At 41.0% G+C, this 26905-nt stretch overlaps 1 protein-coding gene and 2 long non-coding RNA genes across 4 annotated transcripts; 1 reads left to right on the top strand and 2 right to left on the bottom strand.

Annotated features, from left to right (window-relative positions):
* Positions 1–1568: 1568 nt before the first annotated feature.
* LOC135298735 (uncharacterized) lies at positions 1569–3469 on the bottom strand. Its single transcript, XR_010360772.1, has 2 exons — positions 3346–3469; positions 1569–2876 (listed from the first exon to the last, which is right to left on the bottom strand). It is a non-coding gene; the product is annotated as an uncharacterized LOC135298735 (long non-coding RNA).
* SMARCA5 (SWI/SNF related, matrix associated, actin dependent regulator of chromatin, subfamily a, member 5) lies at positions 3212–26158 on the top strand. The gene is made up of 24 exons (XM_064416589.1): positions 3212–3872; positions 6189–6263; positions 8438–8604; positions 9204–9304; positions 9925–10025; positions 11961–12140; positions 12499–12654; positions 12757–12888; positions 13160–13228; positions 13600–13709; positions 14529–14755; positions 16214–16335; positions 16424–16576; positions 17719–17855; positions 18290–18434; positions 18819–18938; positions 19175–19285; positions 19795–19908; positions 20528–20650; positions 21844–21976; positions 22932–23050; positions 24213–24425; positions 24861–24971; positions 25864–26158. Exons 1-24 carry the CDS (start codon positions 3282–3284, stop codon positions 25927–25929), a joined length of 3576 nt encoding a protein of 1191 aa, XP_064272659.1. The 5' UTR covers positions 3212–3281; the 3' UTR covers positions 25930–26158.
* LOC135298736 (uncharacterized) lies at positions 4015–8425 on the bottom strand. Of its 2 annotated transcripts, none has more exons than XR_010360773.1 (3): positions 7546–8425; positions 7308–7349; positions 4015–6958 (listed from the first exon to the last, which is right to left on the bottom strand). It is a non-coding gene; the product is annotated as an uncharacterized LOC135298736 (long non-coding RNA). The 2 variants fall into 2 exon arrangements; XR_010360774.1 differs by having other exon boundaries at positions 4015–7071.
* Positions 26159–26905: the final 747 nt, after the last annotated feature.

The following is a 26905-nucleotide window of genomic DNA, read 5'->3' on the forward strand; positions in this document are numbered from 1 at the left end:
CCTGTCAGCTTTAGTTCAAGAGACGGTGTCAAAGGTGCTGAAATACCCTCACCACTCTTCCCAAACACCTGACTTCTTCCCAAGGGCTTTCTACCCCGTTTTCCTTCACCGGTGATTCTCCATGTGTGGTTTTGTTTGTGCGCTTTGCAGGGGAGGCAAAAGAATGAGAGATGGGAAAGGGGGAGTGTAGCTCCCTTCCCACCAAGAGCTCCACGCCTCAGCACAGAGAGAGCACTGCGTTATCTGCAGCAGCTCTGGGAGAGGGGGCAGGAGCTGAGGCTGGACACAAAACCGAGCTGGAAGAGTAGAGCTGGCTAAAATAACAAGGTTATTTTAATTTGTAATTTGCTGCCACACGTATTTAAAAAGTTCTAGCTGTGACCCTGAATGGAGAGAAAAGCATTTAGCAAAGCTCAGGGACTAAGTTTTCATCTGTGATGAGAGATAACAACGAGGAGTGGGAAAATATGTCAATAAATTTGTGATTAGATGAGAAATCCTATTCTAGGAAAATTGAGATTTTCTGGGAATTTATTCTTCTGGGTAGTTCTGGCAGAAACAAAGTGACACCATCTTTTGGAAATGTCAAAGCTAATAATTTTAACCTCAAAAAATATTAAAGGTTGTCTGTAATAAAAGACAATTGAATGAAGGTTGTAATAATTGTCGTGGAGATGGTCTATTTTGCTGCTACATTCCAGGTTACAATGGTTTCTCAGGATGTGGAAGATGCAGCTTCACAAACCTGTGGAGTGCACTCAGTGGCTGCACCTGCCCTGACAGCACTTGTGAGCATTGCTGGAAGTGCAGGAGAGGATGTGTGGAGCAATTCAGATGATGTGCAGAGCGTGGCTGTCCGTGCTGTGAGCCACTCAGCGGATTTTGCTTCTGGCTAGGTCAGGTCTGGCCCTGTGGACAGCCTCTCTTGGCACCTGGATGCAATAGTAGTGCTCTTAAGCAGATTTTCCTGTTCAGTTCCATCCTATTTCATGCACTCCGGGGTTCTGGGATGCAGGCTCTGGTAGGTGGCACCTGACAGGTTATCAGTGAGGAGGTGCACTCCTCCCATGAGCAAAAGGCAGAGCAGATGTAGAGGTGCTCAATCACACCTTAAAGCAGGGGGCTGCAGCCCACGATGCTTCAGGCTGGGAGCAGACACTGCTGTTGTATTCAGGGGGTTACAAAACTGAACTTCTGTACCTACAAACTCCGTCTGGCTCCACCAACCCGAGTGAGGGGACTCGAGAGGGCGGCTCCGTGTGACACCCTTCCGTGGATGTTCAAGTTCATGGAGAGATGAGGAGCCCATGCAGCACCCTGAAGCTGCCTTTAGCACACTGCTGGCACCTGCTTTAAGCACAGCCCCTGCTGCTCCTGCCTGGAGATGCCAGAGGGGAAGGGGACTGCTGCTGGGCTCCAGCCAGGGCATGGCTTCACCTCCTGGGTGATTCCTGAGCCTTTCCTGGAGGGCTGTGAAGAGGAATTCCCTGGAGGGGAAGCTGTGTGAGGAGTGACTGAGATCGCCTGGTCTGTGTGTTAGTGTTCAGGAACACATAACCACGGAATGATTACATGCAGGTGCTTTTACTGAAGAGCTCTGGGTGTCAGGGGTACAGACCCAAATCTGGCTCCGACATGAACACGTTTTCATACCCTTGTCATTATATAACTACATATTAATTATTAAATGTAATATATGTTATGGAATAATTCATGCTTATGTAAAATATACATTAAATAAGTTGTGCTCGTCAAAAAAATTCTTAAAGTTTTCAAAGCACAAGCCGCAGCCAGGGAAAGGTTGCTCCACAAACTGCAAAACCACAGATGGCAGCAGAAAGAAAGACCCAATTAACAAACGAGATGTGCCTCTGTGTGGAGATGGGCCCTTTCCTGGGACAGCCCAGGAGACACCCAAGTGATGAAAAACCTATTTTTTGATTATTAATTCCGCTTTATAATTTATTACCTGTAACATTAAACTTATATCGTTCTATTGTATACATTGATTTCATCCAAACATGGATTTTGTAATTTCCATCAAACGCCCCAAACATAGTTTCTCATTATGCTTGTTACGATTAAACAATCATTATATCCTATTATTAAACAATCATTGCATTTAACAATGACATAATTTATCATATAACAATCATGTCATTTATTATGGTCATTAAATGATTATACAGGTGCAGTTTTGCACGATCCAGTAAAGCCTAACATTTTCCCAAGGTTCTGGAAACATTTTATCCCTACACTATCCTGTTCAGCCTGCAGGAGCCTGAGGGGAGACCCCACTGCAGTGACAGACTGAGGGGAAGAGGTGGGGCAGGCACTGAGCTCTTCTCTGTGGTGACAGAGGGAACATTCCCAAGGGAACGGCCTGAAGTTGTGCTGGGAAAATCTAGGTTTGTGAAAAACACCAATCCCTTGTCTTAAAATTTTAGAAGTTTAATAGTAATAAAATGGTTATAAAAATAATAATACAAGTTACAGCAATAAGAATTCGGACAACCAGCGATAGGACAATAAAGAACAATAAAAAAGCAGAAAATTGTGAATGTTCGGATGCTTTCCTAAAAAAAGCATGTCCGCTAACAAAAGATTAACCCTTAAAAGCAATAGCCTGTTACATATTCATATATCTCACACATGATGCAAACATTCCTTTCAAACTAGGGATTTTTCTGTTTATTGTGGACTCCCACCCTTCATCTTGTAAATAATCATTTGGTTCCGTGGAGTCTGAAAGGAGGTGGAAGAAGCCTGGTTCTTCCTGAATAAGGAGGCAATAATTCTTCTCTCTGGGATTTTAGTTTCTTGTTGCTGTCATCTGTGTGTGAAGAATTTCTTGATTATCTCATCCATTCCTTGAGCTAGTCAGAAAAGTATCTTACATCACATAGTTTCTATTTTAACGTTGTGTTGTAGCCTAAAACTATATTTAACACACTACTTAAAAGGATTAATACAGCATAACTTTCTAACATACAACATTAATTTTTCATAACTTTCTAACATATAACATCAATTTTAATATCTGCGAAAAGCCAATCATATGCTAAGCATTTTTCAGGGTTGGATGTCAGGATAAAATCCTTTCCCCAGAGGGAGGCCGGGCCTGCACTGGGACAGGCTCCCCAGGAAAGCGGGCACTTTGAGCAATGCTGACAGGCGCGGGCTGTGACTCCTGGGCCCGTCCTGTGCCCTGCGCAGGGCCAGGAGCGGGACCCGAGGAGCCTGGCTGGATATTCCCTTCCAACCCGGAATATCCTTACGCGATGCCTGCCCACATTGCACCCGATGTGGCCCTAAATAACGGGGAGGTGAGGACTGCGCGCTTACCGAGGCGATTCCGGCTGCCTGCCCGGCCTCAGGGCCCGCAGTCTGGCGGGGATCCCGGCGGATCCCGGCGGATCCCGGCGGATCCCGGCGCTCCGGGAGCGCCCCCACCGGCGGCGCCGCGCGCGGGGCGGGCGGGGCGAAGTCTCGCGAGCGCGGGCGCGCGGCGCGGCTTGCGCGCTGCTTGGCGGCACCCGCCGGGACGGGCCGGGCCGGGCCTCGCTCCCTCCCTCCCTCCTTCCCTCCTTCCCTCCCTCCGGGAGCCGGGAACCGCAGCCCGCCGCCTCTTCCTCCTCCTCCTGCTCCGCCGGGATCCCGGCTGCCGCCCGCGCCGAGCCCGCCGGACGCCAGCCCGAGGCTCGGCGGAGCGCCGTTTCCTCGCGGCGGGGATCATGTCCGCCGGGCAGCCGCCGCTGCCGCCGCACCCGGACGAGCCGCCCGCGCCGCCGCTGCCACCGGGCGCCAACGCCGGCGAGGCCGCGGGGCCGCCCTGCGCCGCCGGCCTGGCCGGGGGCGACATCAAGATGGAGGTGAGTGGGCTCGGCCCGGCGGGGACCCCCCGCTCCCCCGGCGGCAGGTGGGACGCCCCGGCCGCGTGGGGCCGCGGGAGACAATGGAGGAGCGGCCGCGGGGCCGCCCCGGGCAGAGCCGGGCCGCGCTCTGCCCCGCCGCCCTCCCGCCTGCCCTCCCTCCGGCCGGGAGCGCGGTGCCGGTGTCCGGGGGCCTCCCGGCCCTGCTGCCCCCTCCCCGCCGCGCGGGGGGCCCGGGGGCCGCGCTCGTCCTGCCCCGGGCCGCGGGGAGGGAGGCGCTGCGGCCGGGTCACGCCGCTCGCTCGTTTTACACGCGGGGCCGCGGGAGCCCCCGCGCACCCGCAGGCTGTCTGTCTGTCTGTCTGTCTGTCTGTCTGCTCCTGCCTCCCCGAGACCCTGCCCAGCCTCTGCGCTTCCTGCTCCAGCGGCGAGCCAGCCCGGCGTCTAAAAAAGCATGGCCCATGTTTGTCTGCTGAAGTGCTTCAAAACTTTTTTTTCTTCTTTCTTTTTTTTTTTTTTTTTTTTTTTTCCCTTTAGAGGGGGAGGAAGACGGTGTGAGGGTTGTGGGAGGGGTTGTTTTGACAACAGGTGCGTATATTCCAGAAATTTCAGGGGGCTGGAAGTGATTGCCTGGAGATGCTAATTCTGTCGCAGCATTGTTTCTTTAATGATAGCAGGAAACTGGTCGGTCCTGCTTTCAGCGCCGGGTATTTTGCACCCTGAGTCACGCTGGGCTGCTCAGCCTACTTGTTCTAAATAAATTTGCAAATGCCGTGTTTTTCGGGTGAACAAGTAGCCATAGCACTGTGGAAAATAAATCTTGCTCGAGCCTGCAGAAATAGGGCAGTTCCAGGCTGGAGTTTAGCGTGTGCGGGCTGAGGAACGCGTGCTCTCGAGGCGCTTGTGTGCCAGGGCTCTCTGTGCTGCCAAGTCCCTTCCTTTTTTACCTTGGGAAGGGATTTCCTGGCATACAGTGAAGTTTGAGTTGGGATGCCTGGGAGCCGTGAGCATTTGAAGGACTGCTTTCCCTGGTCTCCAGCTGAATTGCAGGGTTTTGTCATCTGTGCAGCAGATGATGAGCTCAGATGGCCGTGCTGTGCTTTCCAGGTTAGGCATTGTGGGAGAAAGGGGAATTGTGAACAGAAGTTCCAACCGTCCTCTGCTTGTGCTCACTGGGTGTTGGCTCAGTCCGGTGAGGGATGAGTAAGAGAATTTGGTTATGACTTCTTATGCTTAATTCTTTATATTTTGACCTAGTGAATTAAACATTTGTGTTAGGATTTTTCTGTTTCCATGTGCCTCACCTGCCAGGGGAAATACCCACTGACAAACATCCTGTTTCTTTCCAGCCTTTGTTTCATTTGTTTCTTACTTTTCCTCTTCCTTTGTTCTATATTTGCCAATAAAGATTGAATTTAGCCCCATTCTTACTTGGCTCAGTTAAACAGATGGTTAATAAACACTTGAAAGCATCTCATTTGTTTCATTTTCTCACCCTTTCAAGAGTTGTGTTGTAATATGTTACCTTAGCATTGTTTGTCTGGGAAGGATCATCTCACTGCTTTTAGTTTTAACAACAGAAGATGAAAATGCTTATGGGAGATGATGTGGAAAGGGTTAACCTAATGACAGAAGAGACAAGGATAAAAAAGCCCTGATCCAAAAGAGTAATTGAAGGCAGTATGTTAAGGATGTGGCAGGAAGGCAGTGAGGGAGGACTGCCCTCTCCCAGCCAGCTGGTTTTACTGTTCTTAGTAGTGCCATGGGTGATGAACATTATTTAATTTAATAAACTGCACAGGAGAAAAATACAGTTTCCTAAACTCCTCCTCAGCTTTCAGGACAAAAATGCAGGGTGGAATCTTCTTTAGATTTGTTCCTTTAATACAGAGTGATGAGGGATTGGGGTGATCTGGCAAAAACCTTGAAATTACCCTCACTTCAGGCCTGGAGCTAGTGCTTTCACAGTCCACCTCAGAGCCAGCTTCATGAGGGGTTGTTTCAGCACCCTAGAAGTGGCATGCTGATCTCCTGGACCACAGCTGTCTCCCCCATTCACATTGATGTCATGCCTTAATGATGGAGCTAAATCAGATTACAGAGACCCTGCTCTGTCCCTCACCCCGTGGCAGGGGTCTTCAATCCATCTCCAGGTAATTGTATAGCAAATAAGAGAGAGCTGACTGCTATCTGTCCACATCAGGTGCTACAGCCTGCTTTTGCTGCTTTGATGCAATGTGAAACAAGCTTGTTCTCCTTTAAATAGGTATCTTCCCTTTTTCAGAAATATTTCTTCTTAATTCTTTTTCATCTCAGGAGTCTTTTGATGATGCATCTTTGGCAAAGCAAAAAGAAATCCAGGAAACAGATCCTACATATGAAGAGAAAATGGTATGTAATATTTGTCACTGTGTACAGCTATTCAGTACTTGTGCACTTATTTAAAATAGATTTGAGTTTTCTATTTGCTTGTTTGAAATATCTTAAACGGATTTATGAAGATTTGTCTAGGTATTAAAAAATATATAAGTAACTTGAAACAAAAAATATTCAGAAGAACACTCCTGGGACCATTCTCCTTCCCAGCACTTTAAAGTTACCTGTAGAGCAGTCCATCCTGTAGGCAAGGGGGATTATAAAGAGGTGAGCATTCAGCTTCTCAGTCAGAAATGGAAAGATTCTCTGGAATCTCTTTGTGAAGCTTTAATTAGGGTCCTAAGGTTTTTGAAAATGAGTGCTGATTCTGTGATTCACAGGTTAGAAAGGAGAAAATTTGGTTTTTTCATGGTTTTTTATTTTTTCATCGCTTTTGTAATGGAAGAGATGGAGTCACCCGTTCCTCACCATCTCATTGCAGTTTCTTTCTCAGTTGCTGCCTGTTTGCCTTTCTTCCTGTTTGTAATTCCAGTGTCTGTGACTCCATGTGAAATTTCTTCATAGGAAAGTGAAACTGATTCTTATAATTTGCTGCTTCCTGTGTTATTTCTTCTTTCCACTGAAAATAACCCTGTCATCTTCTGCATATTTCTTTGTGCTACTTTGTGGCACACTGAAGGAAATGAACTTGGAATTGTCTCCTTTAGTCTCTAGACAGACACAATAACAAGGGCAATTGAAAAAGAAAATGGGAAGTGCATCTCTGTTGGTGTAAGGATAGCTCAGGGTTGCAGAATACAGCCTGGTCTTTTCTGTGTGCTGTCTAAAAGAGATAATGTTTGTTAGTCCCTTAAAAGAACATCCTCAAGTGCAGTGAAAGGAAGTGTGGGGATGTGTGTGCAGGGCCAAAACTTGCAGAAGATTCTTTACTTAAATTTTAGAATGAGGAACCTTCTGCAATGCAGTCTGCATCTCTTCTACTTCTGTTTTGTACAGCCAGTAAAAAAAAAAAAACCTTAAAAGTAAGGGTCAGAAATTTAGATGATAGTGAGATCTTACCTGGTTTAAACCTCAGAAACTTGCAAAGTAAAGAAACAAAACCTAGGAAGAATAGACAGGAAAACTTCAGTTTAGTGGATGTGAATTGTAGCTGTGTCATTCAAGCTTAAAATACCCTTAGAGTGAGTCTGTGTCCTCTGTGGTACATTGAGATCCCTTTTGTGGTCTCTTTAATACTTTGTCTTCATGTCTCTTCCATAGTGCAGGATCTGCTCACACTAAGGAGGAAAACACTCACATTGCTCTTGCAGAGGCCTGGAACATACGTTCCGTTTTACTAAGAAAACTGACTTCCTGTAGCTGTGCTACAAGTTGCTAAATACCAGGTTATGCTGTGGCAGGTGGCAGAATGTCAGAGTGGTTACTGTTGGCCTTGAAGCTGGCTTTGGCTTGTTTCTCAGTTCAGAGTTTTGGTGTGGCCTTGGCAGGGTGTGTTGATTCCAAATGGAACCTATCTCAATGAAGCTGAACCTTTCAGATACTAATATTGTCTGCTGTCATTTTTCTTGCACAGCAGAAACAGCAACTCCTATCAAAGGGGGCAGCCTGATGAGTTAGCCTGAGCATATCTAAGGTCTCTGCTACAAACAGATGTTCTGCCTTGTGGCTATGTCACTGTCCCCTTTGATGCCAGCTCTGTTGCTTATCTGACAGCCCAGGGAGGTGCTGTGTCTCACTGAGCAGGCAGGTCACCAGTAGGGAGCAGTTGTTGCCAGTTTGGTTACAAGTGAATTAGTACAATGAAGAATCCTGTGCGTGATGCGTGGGGGGAAATTTCTTGGGAGTGGGACTATCACTTTTGATTGAAGAAAGTTGTTAAAGGGAGTCTGGCCTTATCTAGTGAGACTGGGGCAATCTTTGTGCCAAAGTCAGGTTTTAGTCTTGGCCACAGGTCTGTCTCAGAGCTTTGATCTTGCTGTGTAGCAAAGATGAGCCCTGGCCCCACAAAAAAGTATTGAATCTGTCAGCATGAGGTATATTGATGTTACTCATCTCTTCTTTGGTGTTGGAGTGATGTGTATAAAGTAATGTGAATGTATATTGACAAAGTATTTGTTTGCTTTTTCTTTTGAATTAATGCATACTGGAATGTCTCATACTTGTTCCATTTAATTTTCCTTTGTCACCAGCAAACAGACAGAGCAAACAGATTTGAGTATCTGTTGAAGCAGACTGAGCTCTTTGCTCATTTCATTCAGCCTGCTGCTCAAAAAACTCCAACTTCACCTTTAAAAATGAAACCTGGACGTCCACGAATAAAAAAGGATGAGAAACAGAATTTACTGTCAGCTGGCGAGTGAGTGATGACACATACTATAAATAAGATTTTATTGTACTTTAAAAGTGGAAGTTGAACTTGCTAAGCTTTTGTCCTGTGTCTGTGCCTTTTTTTTCAACTGCCCATCTGTAAGTTGATGATTGCTTAATTCAAGGACTTACAAGAGATTTGTGTTGATGCTTTCCAGCATGAAGAAAAGCAGGGGCAGAAAAGTAAGGCAGTCATGACTCTAAATTGTAAGAGCTCATGGAGATCATCACTATGCAACACCTTGCAGGCAGCTTGAAAATTCTAAGTCCAGAAATGTGGGTTGCCTTCATCGCAGCTCGTGTGGTTGCAGTGTTTGGCAGGTGCAGCAGGACTTAATGCAGTGTTGTTCCCTGTCTTGTAGTTAAAGGCCAGTACTGATACATATGTTAATCCCTGTCCAGTCACTTTGGGCTGATATTTGAGCCTGCCAAACATGAATTGTAGTGAAGAATTTTGCTAGAAATTTATTTGGGTGTTTGCATTCTGTATTGTAACATATACATTAATATACATTAGATTTAATTTTGCAGCAATTTGATGTCTTTTCAGTTTGCCCACAAACTTACTACTTTCTTGGACTTTTCCAGCTATCGGCACCGTAGAACAGAGCAGGAAGAAGATGAGGAGCTGTTAACAGAAAGCTCCAAGACAACAAATGTCTGCACTCGATTTGAAGAATCTCCATCATGTGTGTTTTCTTTATTATTTTTTTTTGCCCCTGTTCTTTTTCTTCAAAATGTTTAAAATGAACTTGATTTGCATACCTTCAAAGGATAGTGAAATAATTTGGTGGGACAGGAGAGGGAGGAAAAAAATCCAGCACTGAGCTAATGGTACCAGATGTATTATTGAGGAACTGCTGATTTCATTCTGGCTGGAAAGGTAATCCAGTGAGTCTTGTCCCTTAGAAATCCAGTTGCTATGTTTCACTTAAGAGGAAAGAGTTTTTAAGTTTGTCATCTTGTTATTTTTACACACGTAACCTATATTCTGATATAAAGCACCTAACAGCTTCCAATTCATTTCATGGTATTCTGTTGTTTTAATGTTTGACTGTGTTCTGATTTTGACAGTGATGATGGATTTAGAATTTCTGTGTGCTTTGGGTCCTTGCAGAGAACAAAGCAACTTGCAGCAACTTGCAGCAACAAAATGAATGTGTTGCTGTCTCCACTCTACATTGTCCTTGAATTTACTACTTGATTTTGTTCTGTAGCTTTGATAATCACTGTCAGTTAGCAGCCAACAGGTGAAGTTCTTTCCGGAAGTTTTTGTGTATCTGTTAATCTATTCTTTGATGTCTTTTAGATGTGAAATGGGGAAAGCTGCGTGATTACCAGATCCGAGGGCTGAACTGGCTCATTTCTCTGTATGAAAATGGCATCAATGGCATCCTGGCAGATGAAATGGTATGCACAGAGCCTGTGTTTAGGATCACTTAAGAACACATGCAATACAATGCCATTTTAGTCCAGCAGTGTGTGTATATATATATATATGAGAGTTTTAATAACACAAAATGCAATATATAATTTGCCATTCTTATTTTTCTACTGTGTTTAAAGTCACTAATTTTAAAAGTGTCAAAGGTATTTTAATTTAAATAAATCATGCAGGCAGGTTTCAAAAATAGTCATATGGAAAGGGAATCTGTCAACCTTTAGGAACATGAAGTTGGTGGAGGGGAGTTGTTCCACAGAATGACATGTCCTCGGTTTTCTTTCTAAATTTGAGGTGTTTTGTTATGCTATTCTTCAGCTGCCCTTGTGAGGAGAGTGTCATATATGAAAAGAGCATCAAATGTGGAAACACTTCCTGTTGTTAGGGCCATATATAGATATTAGGATATGAGTATCCTCTATGGACTGATGTCCATAGAACAACTACAGCAGTGGGAATTTTCTTGGAAAAATGATGCAAAGATAGATGTACCTAAAGAGCTGTGTTAAAATTTCTCATACATCATGACCATGGGCATTTCAGTTGGCACTGGCCATAGCAGCTTCTGCTTGTTTGTTATTCTTTTTCCCCTAAAGATAAGGGATGAATGCGGAAGAAGTTGTAGTAGTTCCAAAGGCAGGTGTTTTTGTCCCCTAAATAATTTTAGATGTATCTCTTTTTCATCTCTTTTTTTTTTCAGCAGAAAAGAAGAAACAAAAGTCTAAAATCTAATTAATTTCAGTGTATTGCATTTCCTGTATCTTGTCACTTCTGTGTAATAAAACTTAAAGATAAGTTAGAGACAAAAGAGTTTAAATTACTGTTTAGCAACATGCTACACTTTTAAATACATCAAGGTCTTTTTAAACATACATGCTTTTGAATAGAGGATTTTTTTTTTTGGCTAAGTGGAGAGGGTTGTTTTAGCAAAAAACACCTTTTGAGCCCTTGGATTTGTGGTATTCCAATATCCATTTTGTGTTAAAGAGATTAAATATTATTATTAAATATTTTTTTGTTTTTTCTTAGGTATTAATTGTTTTGAAGTTATTAACGCATTTCACACAGCCAATAAACACTTTTCCACATCTTGTACCTGGTGCATTTTGGTTATTTTGAAGAGAAAGACTCAAATTTTAGAAACAGAAATTACTTTTGTTGATGGCGTTTGGGGTTTTTAATTCCCATGCATTTGAATAATATTTTTGAATTACTTAAAGTATAGGAATGATCTGTTTTTTCAGTTCTTCCTCATAACTAAAACTTTTGTTTTAGTTAAAATTATATGTTGAAGATACTGTGTTATACCAGACTCTCAGTATTTGTTTCCTTCTTTGAGTTATGCATTTTTTTACACTTGTTTGGCTCTTTCCTCACAGGACCTGATGTCATTTCTGGCCTGTGGAAGCCTCCTTTTAAAAATTAATTAGAATGTATCCACAATTATGAAACATTAATAACATAATATATACAAAATATGACTGCTTATATGACAATATATAATGCTGTGGTCACAGTGTTACTAATATTAATACTCAAGTAACTGAATAAATTAAAAATTCCTAAGGGTTCTTAATTTATTCACTTTATGTCAAGTTTAAGAGAATACCTAAGTCAAATTTTTAAAGTTTGACCTCTAAATATCCTGAGTACACCATAGTCTACAAAATAAAGTTTTAGGAAATAATGTTTCCTTGTCCTTTTAACAAGTTGTCTTACTTGAAAGGCAAGACAAAATTCTAACTTCATAAGGTTTCAAAGTGATACTCTTGCTACTTTGTTATAATGAAATGGGGGAAGCCCTCCGAGCTTTTCCTAACCAAGGTTTTGATACCCTTTTTGTATCTCCCTCATTCATTCAGGCTTCTGTTTTCTTTTTTCTAACACATTAATGTGTCTTACAGGGTCTTGGGAAGACACTGCAAACAATTTCTCTTCTTGGCTATATGAAACACTACAGAAACATTCCTGGACCTCACATGGTGTTAGTTCCTAAGTCCACTCTGCAGAACTGGATGAATGAATTCAAGAGATGGGTACCAACACTTCGAGCAGTTTGTTTGATTGGTGACAAAGACCAGCGAGTAAGTTTGGATATGGTAGTTTTTCCTGTGTGTTCCTGTGTAAATCCAGCATGTGATCTTGCTGGCCTTTCCCTTTCCTTCCTGGGGAGGGACGTTACTTGGACTTGTAGTGGTTTAAGACCTACAATGCTGCCTACTTGGAGTATAACCAGCTTAGAATTCATGTGTGTGTTGCCCAGATAGTGCTTCATCACTTTTATGTTCATAATTTCTTGTTCAAAGATTTGCAGTCTCCTTTTATGAAGGCAGGACATTGCCTTCAGGAGACTTTAAACAGGAAAATTGTAACAGTGTTGCTGTGTTCTTTTTGGTTTAAATTTGACAAAGCCTCAGTAACCAGCTGTCATTTGTTATCTAGGCTGCCTTTGTAAGGGATGTGTTGCTGCCTGGAGAATGGGATGTCTGTGTAACATCATATGAAATGCTTATCAAAGAGAAGTCAGTATTCAAAAAGTTCAACTGGAGATACCTTGTTATAGATGAGGCCCACAGGATTAAAAATGAAAAATCAAAGGTAATTTATTTCACACTGAAAAAGAGATTTGTGTGGGTTATTTAGGTGGTGGTATGGGGACTAGTAATGTTTTATACTTGGTCATGTCTCAATGTCCTTCAGTTATCAGAAATTGTAAGGGAATTCAAGACTACCAACCGGCTGCTATTAACTGGAACTCCACTTCAGAACAATTTACATGAACTCTGGGCACTTCTCAACTTCCTTTTGCCAGATGTCTTTAACTCAGCTGAAGTAAGTCTTCATTTCTGCTAATCAAATTAATTTTGCTGGTTTTCCCGATTTGAAAGTAGACCTGGATATGTATAGTTAGTGGTGTCAGTGACTGATAAGTGATAGATTGGGTTAGAAATGTTTGTGTTATAAAGCTTTTTGTAAAACAGGCCAAATAAGGTAATTTGTTCTTTTGCTTTCTGGCTATATGAGAGTTGTATTTGTTCACCATTGTGATGCTATTGCACCTTGAAAGGAAGCCTCTTATAAACCGATGATTTTGTTGATACAGGATTTTGATTCGTGGTTTGATACCAACAACTGTCTAGGGGATCAAAAACTGGTGGAGCGCCTTCATATGGTGAGTCCTTTTGCCTTTTGTACAAGTGTTACATTTACCTAAGTTAAATCCCAAACAGTTCTTCTAATGATTCTTATGATAGACTATTAGCATGAGAGAGATTATTCCACAAATTTTCAGTCAAGCAAAATTAAGTCAAAGGACACAGAACCATATAAAAGGTCATTTTGACCTTGAATCTTTGAGTCTTGCAATCTATAGCAATCTTGCATCTATAGCAAATAATTTCTCCATATAGGTTGCTTTTTTTCTTCAGATTGTCTAATAATAGGTCTTGTATCTGTGATAAAGAATATCTGCTCTTTGATTCATCCATTGACCTGATCGGTGTTTCAGTTTCCAAAATGCATTTAATGGTGAACCTCTTTCAGGTGCTGCGACCATTCCTTCTCCGTCGCATCAAGGCTGATGTGGAGAAAAGCTTGCCCCCGAAGAAGGAAGTTAAAATTTATGTGGGCCTCAGCAAAATGCAGCGAGAATGGTAATTAATGCATGTGCTTGACTGGGCTGTGGTTAAGGCTCAGAAGGAATGTGCTGTCTGTGGCTTGAAGGTTGTGTGGAACTCGATTTTTTCTCTCTGGTGTACTTCCAATTTATACCTATTTCTTTGTGACACTGCTACGACAGAGCCATGCATGTCAGGGAGATTTACCTGATTAAATAAAGAGTGGGGTGAGCTTTTGACAATATTTATTGCCTAAAGACTTAAGAAAACTTGCTTAACTTCTTGCTTAAAGAAAAGGAGGCTCAGGAGGAACTTTTTGGTTCTGCACAACTCCTCAATTGGAGGGTGCAGCCGAGGGGGCCATCAGCCTCTTCTCCCAGGCTGCAGGACAAGAGGAATTGGCCTCAAACTACACCAAGGGAGGTTCAAGTCAGACATTAGGAGGAATCTCTTAATGGAAAGGGTTGTCAAGCATTGGAATAGACTGCTCAGACAGGTGGTGGGTTCACCATCTCTGGAGGTATTTAAGAAAAAGCTGGATGTGGCACCCAGTGCTTGGTGGTGTTTAACCTAATGTTGGAACTGATGATCTCAGAGTTCTCTTCCAACCCGATAGATTCTGTGACTCTGCTGCATTTCTGACTTGCCCAGAGGCAAAAGAATGACACCCAAACCATGTGCAAGGTTGCCATGATGCTGAGGGCAGGTTCTGTCTCCCATAGACTTTTCCTGGCTTACAACCATTCAAACCTTTCCTCCTCCTCCCACTGCACCAGCAAAAGATGCAGCTTATAAATCATCCCCCAGCTTCATTTTAGAGTGAACACAAGGGGTTTTTTGCTTTCCTTGCTGTAGGTATACCCGAATCTTGATGAAGGATATAGATATCCTGAACTCAGCTGGGAAGCTGGACAAGATGAGGCTGCTGAACATCCTGATGCAGCTGCGGAAGTGCTGCAATCACCCTTACCTCTTCGATGGAGCAGAGCCTGGCCCACCTTACACAACAGACATGCATTTGGTCACTAACAGTGGCAAAATGGTAGTTCTGGACAAATTGCTACCGAAGTTGAAAGAACAAGGTATGCACCTCCTTTCCGGGGTTTTGAGAGTTTCTTGGTTCAGTGATGTTTTTGTGTATTCTGAGGAAAAAGCAGCAGACTTTAGCCAGGATTATTGTTGGTTTCTAGTATGACACCAGCTTGGATCAATAGTCTGTTATGGCTTTTTGTGCTGAAGTGTTTTGATTTCTTTTTTTTTTTTTTCCCCATTTTTTCATCCCAGCTTAGTTGAGATTATAAAAACATCATTTGATCAGGGCTTTAGGTTTTCTTTCTTAGTATTATTAGCTATTTGAAATATAATTATGTAGTATTTTAGCCACATCTTTGATTTGCCATGAAGGACCATTTCAGATTCAGAGTCCTCGTACAGAGTTCAAGTCAAATCCTGTGTGAAATGTTGGTCTTTCTTGCTGGATGTGATTTTGAACAGTACCTGAGGTTTTTCTGTGTATTCTATAAACATTCAGACATGGGGGAACTCTTGAGTTGTTTTAAAGTTATTTGATAGTAGCGACAAAGTTTTGAAATGGATTACTGTAAAACTCACTTGCCACAGAATTTTTGACACTGGAATAAATTTTTAACTCACTATTTTTTTGAGTATGGTTACAGTAGTAACTTTGCTAAAGAAGTTTGAGCTAAGTTTGTGAGTGGGGACACTTTGCAGAAAAAAAAACCATGTCCAAACCTCAGCCTTCTGTAGTGTAAAAGTAAACTGTACTTTGTATCTAGATATCATCCAAGCAGCTGTGGCCGTGTAACTCAAGACTAAAAACCAAACAATTTAGTGGTTACTGTGCTTTTTTGAACTTGGTTTCTTCCTGTTATCAAGTTTATTGGTGAGGTGTTGTAATTAATACTGGACTGGTCTCAAATCAAATTATCATCTTAAACAAGACAGTTCAGTATTATTAACCCTTGAATCCAAAGGACAAAAAGAATTAGAAACTTTGTTATATCCTGTGTTTTACTTTCTCCAGTAGACTGGAAATGAGTGTGTGTGCATCAAATACTGAACATTTACTTTTTTTTTGTTTAAGTTGTTCTTGGCAGGTAAGTAAACTGACAAGTACTTAAGAAGAATTCACTTTATTTCTAGAGATCTTAAATCCAAAACAAACAAATACTTCAAAATTTTATTATTTGTACTTGATGATGTTTTTCTATTTGTGTTGCCATCTTATTCTGCTGTGTCTGGGAACTTTTTCTTAAGGAGTACAACACAAAACGAAAGGGAAAAGCCAGCCATTAATTAGACAGTGACATATCAGAGTAAGACAAATGTGTCCCATGGCATGGATGTGCTGTGGCAGCAGCAGCTGCAGCCCTGCATTGTAGTTTGGGGTCTGAAATTCGAACTACTTTTCTTCTTAGTACATGGAATTGCCCTCCTTCCTTTTCTGATAGTGCAGACTTGGAGAGTTTGTTTAATCTTACATTTTGGTGAAAGCATAAGAAACCTTTTTACCCAAACAGGCTCAAGGGTTCTAATCTTCAGTCAGATGACAAGAGTCCTAGATATTTTGGAAGACTACTGTATGTGGAGGAATTACGAATATTGCAGACTGGATGGACAAACTCCTCACAATGAGCGACAGGTATTTACAATTTTAAGGATTGTATTCATGTAAAAATACTACTTGTAAAACATTTTATTTAACTGATATGTTATTTTCATTTATTTAGGCTTCCATTAATGCATTCAATGATCCTGACAGCTCAAAATTTGTGTTCATGTTGAGTACACGAGCAGGAGGTCTTGGAATCAATCTGGCTACTGCTGATGTTGTAATTCTCTATGATTCAGACTGGAATCCACAAGTAGACCTCCAGGCTATGGTAAGATTTCAGATGGAAATTTTGGGGGTTTTTTTCTTTTTCTCACAGAACTTTGCTAGGAATGTGTACTTCCAAAATAAATTGGTATTTTCCCATTTTAGCACAGGAATAGGATTTGTAAGACTAATTTTCAGCTCAAGTGCAGCTTCCACTGTGTGGAACCATTAGTCCTTAGTACATTTGGGTTATACAGTATTTTATGCAGTGGAAAATGCTGGGTGTATGCTACACCTCTTAGTATTGTTTAACACAAATAGCCTACTTGAGTAAGTAAAAATGTATTAAGTCTAGGCTGTTAATCCCAAAACTATAAAGCTTTAAAGCTTTACTGTTGTGGGGAGTGGAGGGGAATGTGTTTGCACTGTTATTCCTGCGATCTTGAAAATGAGATAAAGAAGAGTTGAATTAAACTTTTCAAAAACTGCTTTTATGGTGATGGTAATAGAAGAATCTCATTTTAGCAATTATCTTTAGAGGTTTTTTTAAGTACGTTTGGATGCATCTCCATCCTGGATACATGTCAAGGACATTAGTGACCACCTAAGAAAGCAAAGCTATCTAAAAACTGTCAGTGGTTTGTTACTCTAGCAAAAATTGCTTCAAAACAATGATGGAACTGGTGTCTAATAGCTCAAGTGAGGCAGTACCAGCTACTACTACAGGTGTATTTTGAGAATTCTGATTCTCACAGTGGTTCATGTTTCACTAGTCAGGAGAGGCATGGTATTGTATTTTTCTTGAACTATTTATGGCACTGCTGAAGGGTTTTTGAGAAAGGCAGCTTTTGGTCAACATAGAGATGATTTCTTCATGCTTTGATTCTATGGAAGGTTGCTTAAGGTCAGAAGCATCCAAGTCTTCTCCCCTGTGTGATTTAACGAAAAACCCCAAAACCTGCTACTTTTTAGCTATGACATAGGGACAGACTCACTGTTAATGTTATTGAAAAAAAAAAAAAAACAGACTTGCAGTGTGGATAAAAATGTAATATCTTGGGTAGCCATGGATAGCTGTAAACATTTAAGTAACCTGAGCTGTTCTGTTTTGTAAATTCTTGTGCTGGAAATAAGGAAAATCTTAAACCTAATTATGTAGTCATGCTGGAAGGCAAGTGTTGAATTTTTTGTTCCTGTTTTGGGCAGGATCGAGCGCACAGAATTGGCCAGACCAAGACTGTCCGGGTGTTCAGGTTCATCACAGACAACACTGTGGAGGAAAGGATAGTGGAGCGCGCGGAAATGAAACTGCGCCTGGATTCCATCGTCATCCAGCAAGGCAAGTACATGAAGGATGAAATTCCCTTCTTCTCCCGTTGTAAACCATGGTGCAGTCAGCCAGTAAGAACAAGTGGGAATGTTGCTTTTGCCTCATGTGAACTCTGAAGAGAGTGTGCAACAGCCTCATCCACTTGAAAATTTGTTTTATGGTAGGAGTAGGCATTTCCTCACTAACTTTTTGCTTACCTCCCTAGTGGCATATAGTCAGATTTGGCTTTTTAAGTCATTCAGTTTCTTCTTTAAACTGGGGAAATGAATGCCTTTCCTCTTTCTAATAGATGGAGAAAAGTAAGGTAACCTTAGCTGACTTGCTTGGAATCAGTAATATGTAGCATGTATTTGGAAATATAAGGGGGAGAAAAACCCTGTATTGCTCCTTCCATAACATAAACTCTTTAGTGAGTTGCTATCCTCAAGCGTTTTTATCTTTAGGGAGATTGGTGGATCAAAACCTGAATAAACTTGGAAAGGATGAAATGCTGCAAATGATCAGACATGGAGCAACACACGTGTTTGCCTCAAAGGATAGTGAGATTACAGATGAAGATATTGATCACATTTTGGAAAGAGGGGCAAAGAAGGTGAGAAGGTTTGAAAAGGGGAAGCTCACCTGTAGATTTAAATGTGATGGCAAGATAGTGAGTCTCTGGATGATAACTTGGTTCCAAGCTGGAGAGAAAAGGGGTTTTGCTGTAGAGGATTTTTGTGTTACTCAGTCGTGTTTGTTTATTCTGATGCTGTCAATAAGATGTTTTATAATCAAGTACCTTCCAGAATGGCTCCTCTTCTTTCTGGCAATGGGATGTTTTAAAATGAAGTACCTTTCAGAGTGACTCCTTTCTGGAATGAGGTGTTTAGTAATGACGTGCCTTCCAAAGTGGCTCCCGTTCTATCTGGGAATGAGATGTTAAATAATGAAATACCATCCAAATGGCTACTGTTCTTTTCTGTATCCCCTGTCCAAGACTGCGGAAATGAACGAAAAACTTTCAAAGATGGGTGAAAGCTCCCTTAGGAATTTTACTATGGATACTGAATCTAGCGTGTATAATTTTGAAGGGGAAGACTACAGAGAAAAACAGAAGGTAATGTTTTAAGTTTCTTTTGGAGGAATGCACTGAATTGCATGTTTTAATCATACTTATTTAAGAGGTATTGGGTAAAATACAGTGTCATCTATGAAAATAGTTTAAATAAAAACACTTATAACACTTATAATGAAGTAGATGTAGATCTAATTTTATGTAAAACTTGTATCTGGTCTGATGATCTTGTAAGACTTAATTTTTGTTTTTGGGTGTGATGGGTTTTGTTTTTATAGTTGGCATTTACAGAGTGGATTGAACCACCTAAAAGAGAAAGAAAAGCGAATTATGCTGTGGATGCTTACTTCAGAGAGGCTCTTCGAGTCAGTGAACCCAAAGCACCCAAGGTGAGTTGACTAATCAAAAGAAATAGATTTTTAAAATCTGCATGGTAAATGACTAAAGCTGTAAGCAACAAATAGGTCTTTAGTCATAAAAACTGCTCTGTTCACTTTTATAAAGTGAAGAGACTATTTAAATTTAGAAAAAAATTAAGAATGACTTGAGACAAACATCTGGAGAAAAAATAAGAACAGTATGAAACTTGTAAGATGTTAGGGAGGCTAAGATCAAGTTTTGTTCTGGTTCTTATTTAAGCAGCTGTAAATTTTCCTGACTTTTTCACCAGCCTCCTCCTCCCAAAAGACCTCTCTTCCCCTTCTCTCCCTGCTCTTCTGCTTTTAGAATTCTTTGTGGTAGTTGGTGTGTCTTGCATGGTCTGACTTCTTTTCCCCAAGTTAAGACAGTGCATTTTTGTAACAATAGTGCTTTTTGTTTGCTCATAAACTTAAATCACTTCTTACAAGAAAGCAGATTCTGGATGTGAAAGAGAGCAAGTGCAAACTTTGTGTTTCAGGCTCCACGGCCTCCAAAACAGCCAAATGTACAGGACTTCCAGTTTTTTCCTCCTCGCCTGTTTGAACTATTGGAAAAAGAGATTCTCTACTACAGGAAAACAATTGGTTACAAGGTAACTGAACAATTTCTTCAACCAGAGGGATGGAGTACCTCTCTTAAGGGGAAAGGCTGAGAGTTGGGATTGTTCAGTCTAGACAAGAAAAGGTTCTAGAGCAACCTGATTGCAGCCTTTCAGTACCTAGAAGGGGCTTACAGGAAAGCTGAAGAGGCACTTTTTACAAGGGAATGGCTTTAAACTGACAGAGGGCAGGTTTAGGTTGGATATTGGAAGGGAATTCTTCACTGTAAGAGTGGTTAGGCACTGGCACAATTTGCCCAGAGAAGCTGTGGATGACCCACATTCCACTTGCCTGGAAGTGTTCAAGACCAGGTTGGACGAGGCTTTGAGCAGTCTTGTCTTAGTAGAAGGTGTCCCTGCCCATAGAAGGGGAGCTGGAAAAGAGATGATCTTTAAGGTCCAGTCCCTTCTGTGTGATTCTCTAAATTCTCACAATGGAACAGTTTAATGCAACAGTAAGAGAATATGTACTTTTCCAGACTTTCACAGTAATTTAAATGGAATAAAATTATGTTCAGCTGTAGAAATTATTAGGTTATATTAACAGAAAGGTGACAATTAGTAATTATCTGTGAAAAATTATTTCAGTTTTACAAAGTGCAAAACCTTTCAGGTACCTCGTAATCCTGATCTCCCAAATGCAGCCCAAGCACAAAAGGAAGAGCAGCTTAAGATTGATGAGGCTGAACCTCTTAATGATGAAGAACTAGAAGAAAAAGAGAAACTTCTAACCCAGGTATTGTTGAGTCTTCAGTGAGACTGAAATCAGCTGAACCTTGTTTTGTGTTTCACAGTGTTATGGGAACATTTCTTGGTCACTGATGCAAATTTTGGTTCTGACTGAAAAAAGAGTTTCTAGCATTAGGTTTGTCATAGGCCTATGTCATAGGATATCTTTGAGGAATGTGCACCAAGTCAGTGCACTTGGATTCTCCTGAATCCTAGTCTGTCATTGCCTGTAGACTGTGATGTCTTTCCATGGGACCTTGCAGAATGGCTGCAGAGCTGAGTGTGCTGCATTCCACTTTATTTAAAGCACATCTTCTGTCTCAGTTTCACACCCACATGGAAATGAATCTAGGAGTCTGAACAGTCAGTTTTCCTGAACTACATCTGGTAGTGGATAGTTCCCCTCAGTAAAAGAGCTGAATAGGTATATAATTAGGAAGCGTGTATATTTAAATAATTTAAAACAGGTGAATGCCTGATATGCCTTATTTGCATATTGTATTTACACATTGTATTTTGGCAGGGGATCGGAATTACAGGACAGGATTTCTTGCTTGCGTAGTAATGAGCTGGAACAGCTCACTGTGGAGACACCAGAATCACAGAGGTCAGGAATCAGTACAGTCCAGTAAGCTGTGGCTAAATCACAACATGGCTGGCAGAACTTGCTACTTCCCGCTACTTGTAAAAGTTACTGGTAATATGAAATGAACCTACTTTGGTTCATGACTTCAGCAGTGCTACTTGTGCCCCTGCTGAGCATCAGCGGCACAAGATGGCTTCAGTCCTTCTGAGGGAGAGTGACCAGGTGCAATGGCTGAGGGTGCCTGTGAGGGCCTTGGGGGGCCTTTTTGACAAAACAAAAGCCATCACACTGCTTGTTTCACTTGAGCAATTTTTGTTTCTTAGAAAGCAATCCCACTGAGAGACTATTAGGAAGAGGGGATTAATTTTTCAGCTGAAAACTTATCAGAAATTACTAGGTAAATAAAGAACTAGTACTAGTCCATTTAAATGCAGATACTACAGTGACTGCAGTATAAAAACAGTTCTACTAAGTTAAACTGCAGTAGAAGAAAAGGTTTAACACTGTGGAATGATGGAAGTGTTACAGGCAATTTCAAGAAGCCTGTTGAATCAAATTCAGAGATGGACAAATCCTGAACCTCTGTGCAATGTTTCCTCTTGATTGATGTCTAGGGCTTCACTAACTGGAATAAGAGAGATTTCAACCAGTTCATCAAAGCCAATGAGAAGTGGGGCCGTGATGACATTGAAAATATAGCACGAGAAGTCGAAGGAAAAACCCCAGAGGAAGTCATTGAGTATTCAGGTAACTTAATTCTGTGCTCAGCTCTGAGAGTATCTAACTCTGCTTGGCTCATTTGAGCTGCCTGAGAACATGGTAACGTCCTACTGCTGCTCAAGAATTTCTTACACTACTGTTTAGATTTTTGGAGTAGAATTATATTCATGGATTTTGGATCTGCTGATCTGTCTTTTACCATCATTACTGCCTGCATAACTAAGGCTGTACTAAAATGCACATGTAAACTCCTGCTGAGCCACTTCACTATATCCTGAATCTAACTGCATAACACTGTCTTCAGTTCTTGTTAACTTTTGCAAAAGGAAATGCTGAGAAATACTGCTTAGCTGGGGAGATTTCCCTTTTCCTTGTATTCATTAATGAGAAGTTAACCTTTACCTCCTCCTTGAGAGCAAAACACAGTAAATATATCATGATTGAATCTACAGTGACCACTAGTTTTGTAACCTGAGTCTACTTGGCTGCTTACCTCTCATTAGAAGAGATTTTTTTCCATTGTAGTGTAGCTACAAAGTCCTGGCACTACATTTCTAAAGGTTGAAAATGTGAAAAATTCTTCTAAAAAACCTGTTATTTAAACACCTAATTGTCTTTTAGGCACTTGCTTGTCTTCAGGCACTCAGTTGCTTCTCTTGATAAAACTGTATTCTGTTACATCTGTTTCCATTTGAAGAAGCTTTTTTTCCTTTGAGGAGACTGATGCACAAAAATCTTTCTAGCCTGTATTGTACCTCACTTAAACTGAAGATTCCTCTATCTGCCCTCTTCAAAATAGCATTTGTAATACTGCAGCACATGGTAGCCAGAGGGAAGGTTTCTAACTAGCTAAAGGCATGTGTGTTTTTACACAGCAGTAAGCTCTGGTAAAAGGAAGGAACAGCTAACATCCTTTTTTAAGGTCAAACCTCTGACTTTTACAATGCATGATAGGAAACTAAGCAGTTGGTTCTTTTCTTAGCTGTGTTCTGGGAAAGGTGCAATGAACTCCAAGACATAGAGAAGATCATGGCTCAGATTGAAAGAGGAGAAGCCAGAATTCAGAGACGAATCAGCATAAAAAAGGCTCTCGATACAAAGGTGGGTTTGCTCAGTTTCCTGCTTTTTTTCCTGGTGCCAGGTGAGGGGAGATGCAGGACCCCTGTCTGGCCAGTGCTGCTGATGTATGAAGACCTCTTGGGCATGACATTGGCCTCTTTGCATAACACTCAGCTATTTCTTCCTATGGCTTTTCCATCCCACGGAAGTGCTGTGGTGACACCCTTAGCTATGGTGTACCCTGGTGTTTGTAACAGTCTTCTGTATGACAGCACACAGTGCAGTACTATGTGTAGCAAACTCCACATAGGACAGGCTTTGGGCAGGAGCACAGTTCCTTCTGGACACATGGAACTGAAATGAGGAGAGAGAGAGAGAGAAATGGCAAGAGAGGGATGGAGTCAGAGAGAGAGGGATGGAGAGAGGGGGTGAAATGGGGGGATAGAGGGATGGAGAGAGAAATTGAGAGGGATAGAGAGATGGAGAGAGAGAAATGGAGAAAGAGGGAGAGAGGTAGGTGGGGAGAGAAAGGGGTAGAGAGATGGGGAGAGAGAAACAGAGGAAAACAGGTGGAGAGAAATGGAGAGAGGTAGAAACAGGTAGAGACAGTGGAAGACTGAGTTGGAAACATGAGATTAGAGAGCATTTGAAAAAGACTAATCCAACAGAGGAGGCTTTTGTTCTTGTTTGTGTTTCACCAAGTAGTATTTGGTTGGTGAAGAGATTTATAGCTAATTAAGACACTTTATTGGAATTTTCTCCCCACTTCAGGTTGCTGAGTTAGTTGTCTTCTAGGGAAGTGTCAGACTCAATAAACAAGAAGGCAACCAAACCATGTGCTAACTCTCATGTACATTTTTACTCTTACTCTTGATTTTACCAGTTCCTGAGGATTTGTGTTAAAAAGGATGGTTTTCATTTGAATCCTGACCAGTCTTGCCTATTTTTAAGTGTAGTGAAAGTCTGCCATTAGTCAAAAGATTACAAGGCTGTCTATTGTCTAAACCAGAATTTGCCAGTTTAGATAGCTTTGATAAATGCACCATCCTGAGCCTACAGTAATTTTCTTGTGAAGACTTAGCATGGGAGATCCTTAAAGATCTAGTTTTCTGTCCTCATGTGATTTATTGCTTTTATACAAAAGACTTCCATGCTAATTCTGACCTATTTCTTACCTTTATGTGGTCTTATTTGTTTTATTCAGATTGGGAGATATAAAGCCCCTTTCCACCAACTAAGAATATCCTATGGTACTAATAAAGGGAAGAATTACACTGAAGAGGAGGATCGCTTCCTAATCTGTATGCTTCACAAACTAGGATTTGATAAAGAAAATGTCTATGATGAATTAAGACAATGTATCCGAAACTCGCCGCAATTCAGATTTGACTGGTTTCTCAAGTCCAGAACTGCAATGGTATTTATATATATATATATATATATATATCTCTTTTTTGTTCATGAATGCCTGTCACAATATTAAACTAATTAAGTTGCTGCTGAAATACTGAGGTAGGTGCATGGGAACAAGGCTTTACCTGTTTATAACTTTCTGACAACTGTACGGGTGTCAAATGCAGCCATGGCAAATGGGAGGAGAAGTTCAAAATTCTGAGGTACCCTTTTCCCATTTGAGTTAAATATAAATGTGTTTTACAAAGCAAACATCTGCAATCAAATCCATCCTTGTGAAGCCAGCCAGTAAGTAAGTATCATGAAACATTTAATTCTTTGTTACTCTGACAAGATCCAGCGAAATACTTACCTACTCAGCAGCATTTTTAATATTCAAAGAGGATTTTTACATTAAGTGGCTGCCTAAGGTACTGATTGAATATGTTGTGTAATGCAGGAGCTGCAGAGGAGGTGTAATACTTTAATCACTCTCATTGAAAGAGAAAACATGGAACTGGAAGAAAAGGAAAAGGCAGAAAAGAAGAAACGTGGACCAAAACCATCTTCAGTAAGATTTAAAAGCCATTTCCATGAAAAAGCTCACTTGAAAACAGTGTTTTCCCAAGTGTTTAGGACAAGTGATATCTAAAGTTACTTGAAACCAACAACTTAGAGAGCAATGTTAAAAGCTGCCTACAATTCATGTCAGTGTTCAGCTAGTCCAGTTGAGGATGTCAAATAAAGGAAAAAAGGTTCTTAAGTGTACCTCACATGCTTTGGAGGAGATAAACTTGCTACGTTTTGGATCACTGGGTTGGTACACTGTATAGATTCCCCCTGGTAAGTACATCAGGGATGTGTTTGGCATTTTGATTTATATAATCTGCTAAATCATCCACAGATCTATTTACAAATGGGCCTCTAGAGCTCGATATGGGAAAACAGCACATATGCTTGACTGTGCTTTTTGCTGACTAAATTCAAGGTATTGCCAATATGCCGGCCTGTTTTGTAAATAAAACATCACCTGTATGCACTTTCTTACCTCCGTTTGTTCAGGTTGTTGCCTAGAACTGTTGTAGAAAAAACTTAGAAGCACAACTTACTTGACAATGTGCAGAAATCAGTAAGGTTAATAGTGATGGATTATTAAGTTTCTTAGACGTGTTCACAGAGCATTTAAACAGGCATTTAGAAATACCTTTTCATAATAGGAAACTTTATAACATCCTTACTTGTTTTTATACACTTTTTACCTCTGTGAAATTGTGCTTTTCCAGATTTGGAGAATGAAAAACAGCAGCAAAGATAGGCATTTTTACTATATGCCACATTTGCAATTTGTCACATTTTAAAGCTGCCAGGGTGTCAATCTTCTTCATCTGCTTTGTTTTGAAACACATTGTTTGCTCACAGCCTTTCTGTATGACAAGAACTTACTATAAAATCTTTCCTTGCAGGCACAGAAGCGCAAAATGGACGGCACTCCTGATGGGCGTGGGAGAAAAAAGAAGCTAAAGCTGTGAATGCAGAAGTTTTTTAATCTCTAAATTTAAGAAGTAGTTCTTTAATTTACGGGTCTTCATAAGATGTACTGTATAATGCTTAACTGTTTTAAAGAACATTGGGTTCATCTGTTTATTGAACTAGAACATAGTACTTAATTGTAGTTTCACTTTTTTAAATGCAACAGCTGTGCTGAATTTTTTTTACCATTAACACTTGAAGTAATAAATTGTCTTCATTTATTAATAAGGCATCTTGTGACCTTTTTTTCATGAATGTTTCAACTTCAGTGCATATTTATTTAGTCATCCCCCAGTTTGTTTCATCTTAGGTTGTTGTGAACATTATGATAAATAGAACTGTTTAGTGGTGTTTTCTTGGTACAAGCCACCACTCAAACAGTATTTCTGGAAATTTTGTGGCTCTGACTTTAACTTAATATATTGCACCTATTTATTCAGTTCCTTGAAATTTGTGGAAAGGCTGGTTATTTACTTTTAGAATAACGATTGGAACAAAACTGTTAACACTTTTTGCATAAAATCTGAGCCAGAAGAAAGGTTGGTGAGTCAGGCTGAGGTCTGCACTTCATTAGCATGGCCTAAGTATGGCGGAACTTGGTGTGTTGGCAAGCAACCACAAAGTCAGAACAAGGAGAAGCGTCAATTTAGGAAACAACCCCTTCTCTCACACACTCAGCTGTGGTAAGTGCAGAGATGGTTGTGACTAGAGTGAAGGGAGCTGGTGCTGACTCCAGCTGTAGTTCACAACTCTCACTCTGCCCTGAGCCAGTCCCACAGTGCCATGCATGAGTGATCCCTACATTGTCCATTCCTGATGCTGTATCTGGCATCTCCTGACTGAGATGCTATCATCTAATGTAGCATAGCTTTGGAATCTATTAAGAAAACAAACAAACCAAAATGGAGCAAATGCTCATAAGCTCTGCTCAGTTTTTGCCTAGATTTGGTAAGAACCCAAATCTAAAAGGCAGCA

Source organism: Passer domesticus, chromosome 4 (genome assembly GCF_036417665.1).
Source record: "Passer domesticus isolate bPasDom1 chromosome 4, bPasDom1.hap1, whole genome shotgun sequence".
Lineage (NCBI taxonomy): Eukaryota > Metazoa > Chordata > Aves > Passeriformes > Passeridae > Passer > Passer domesticus.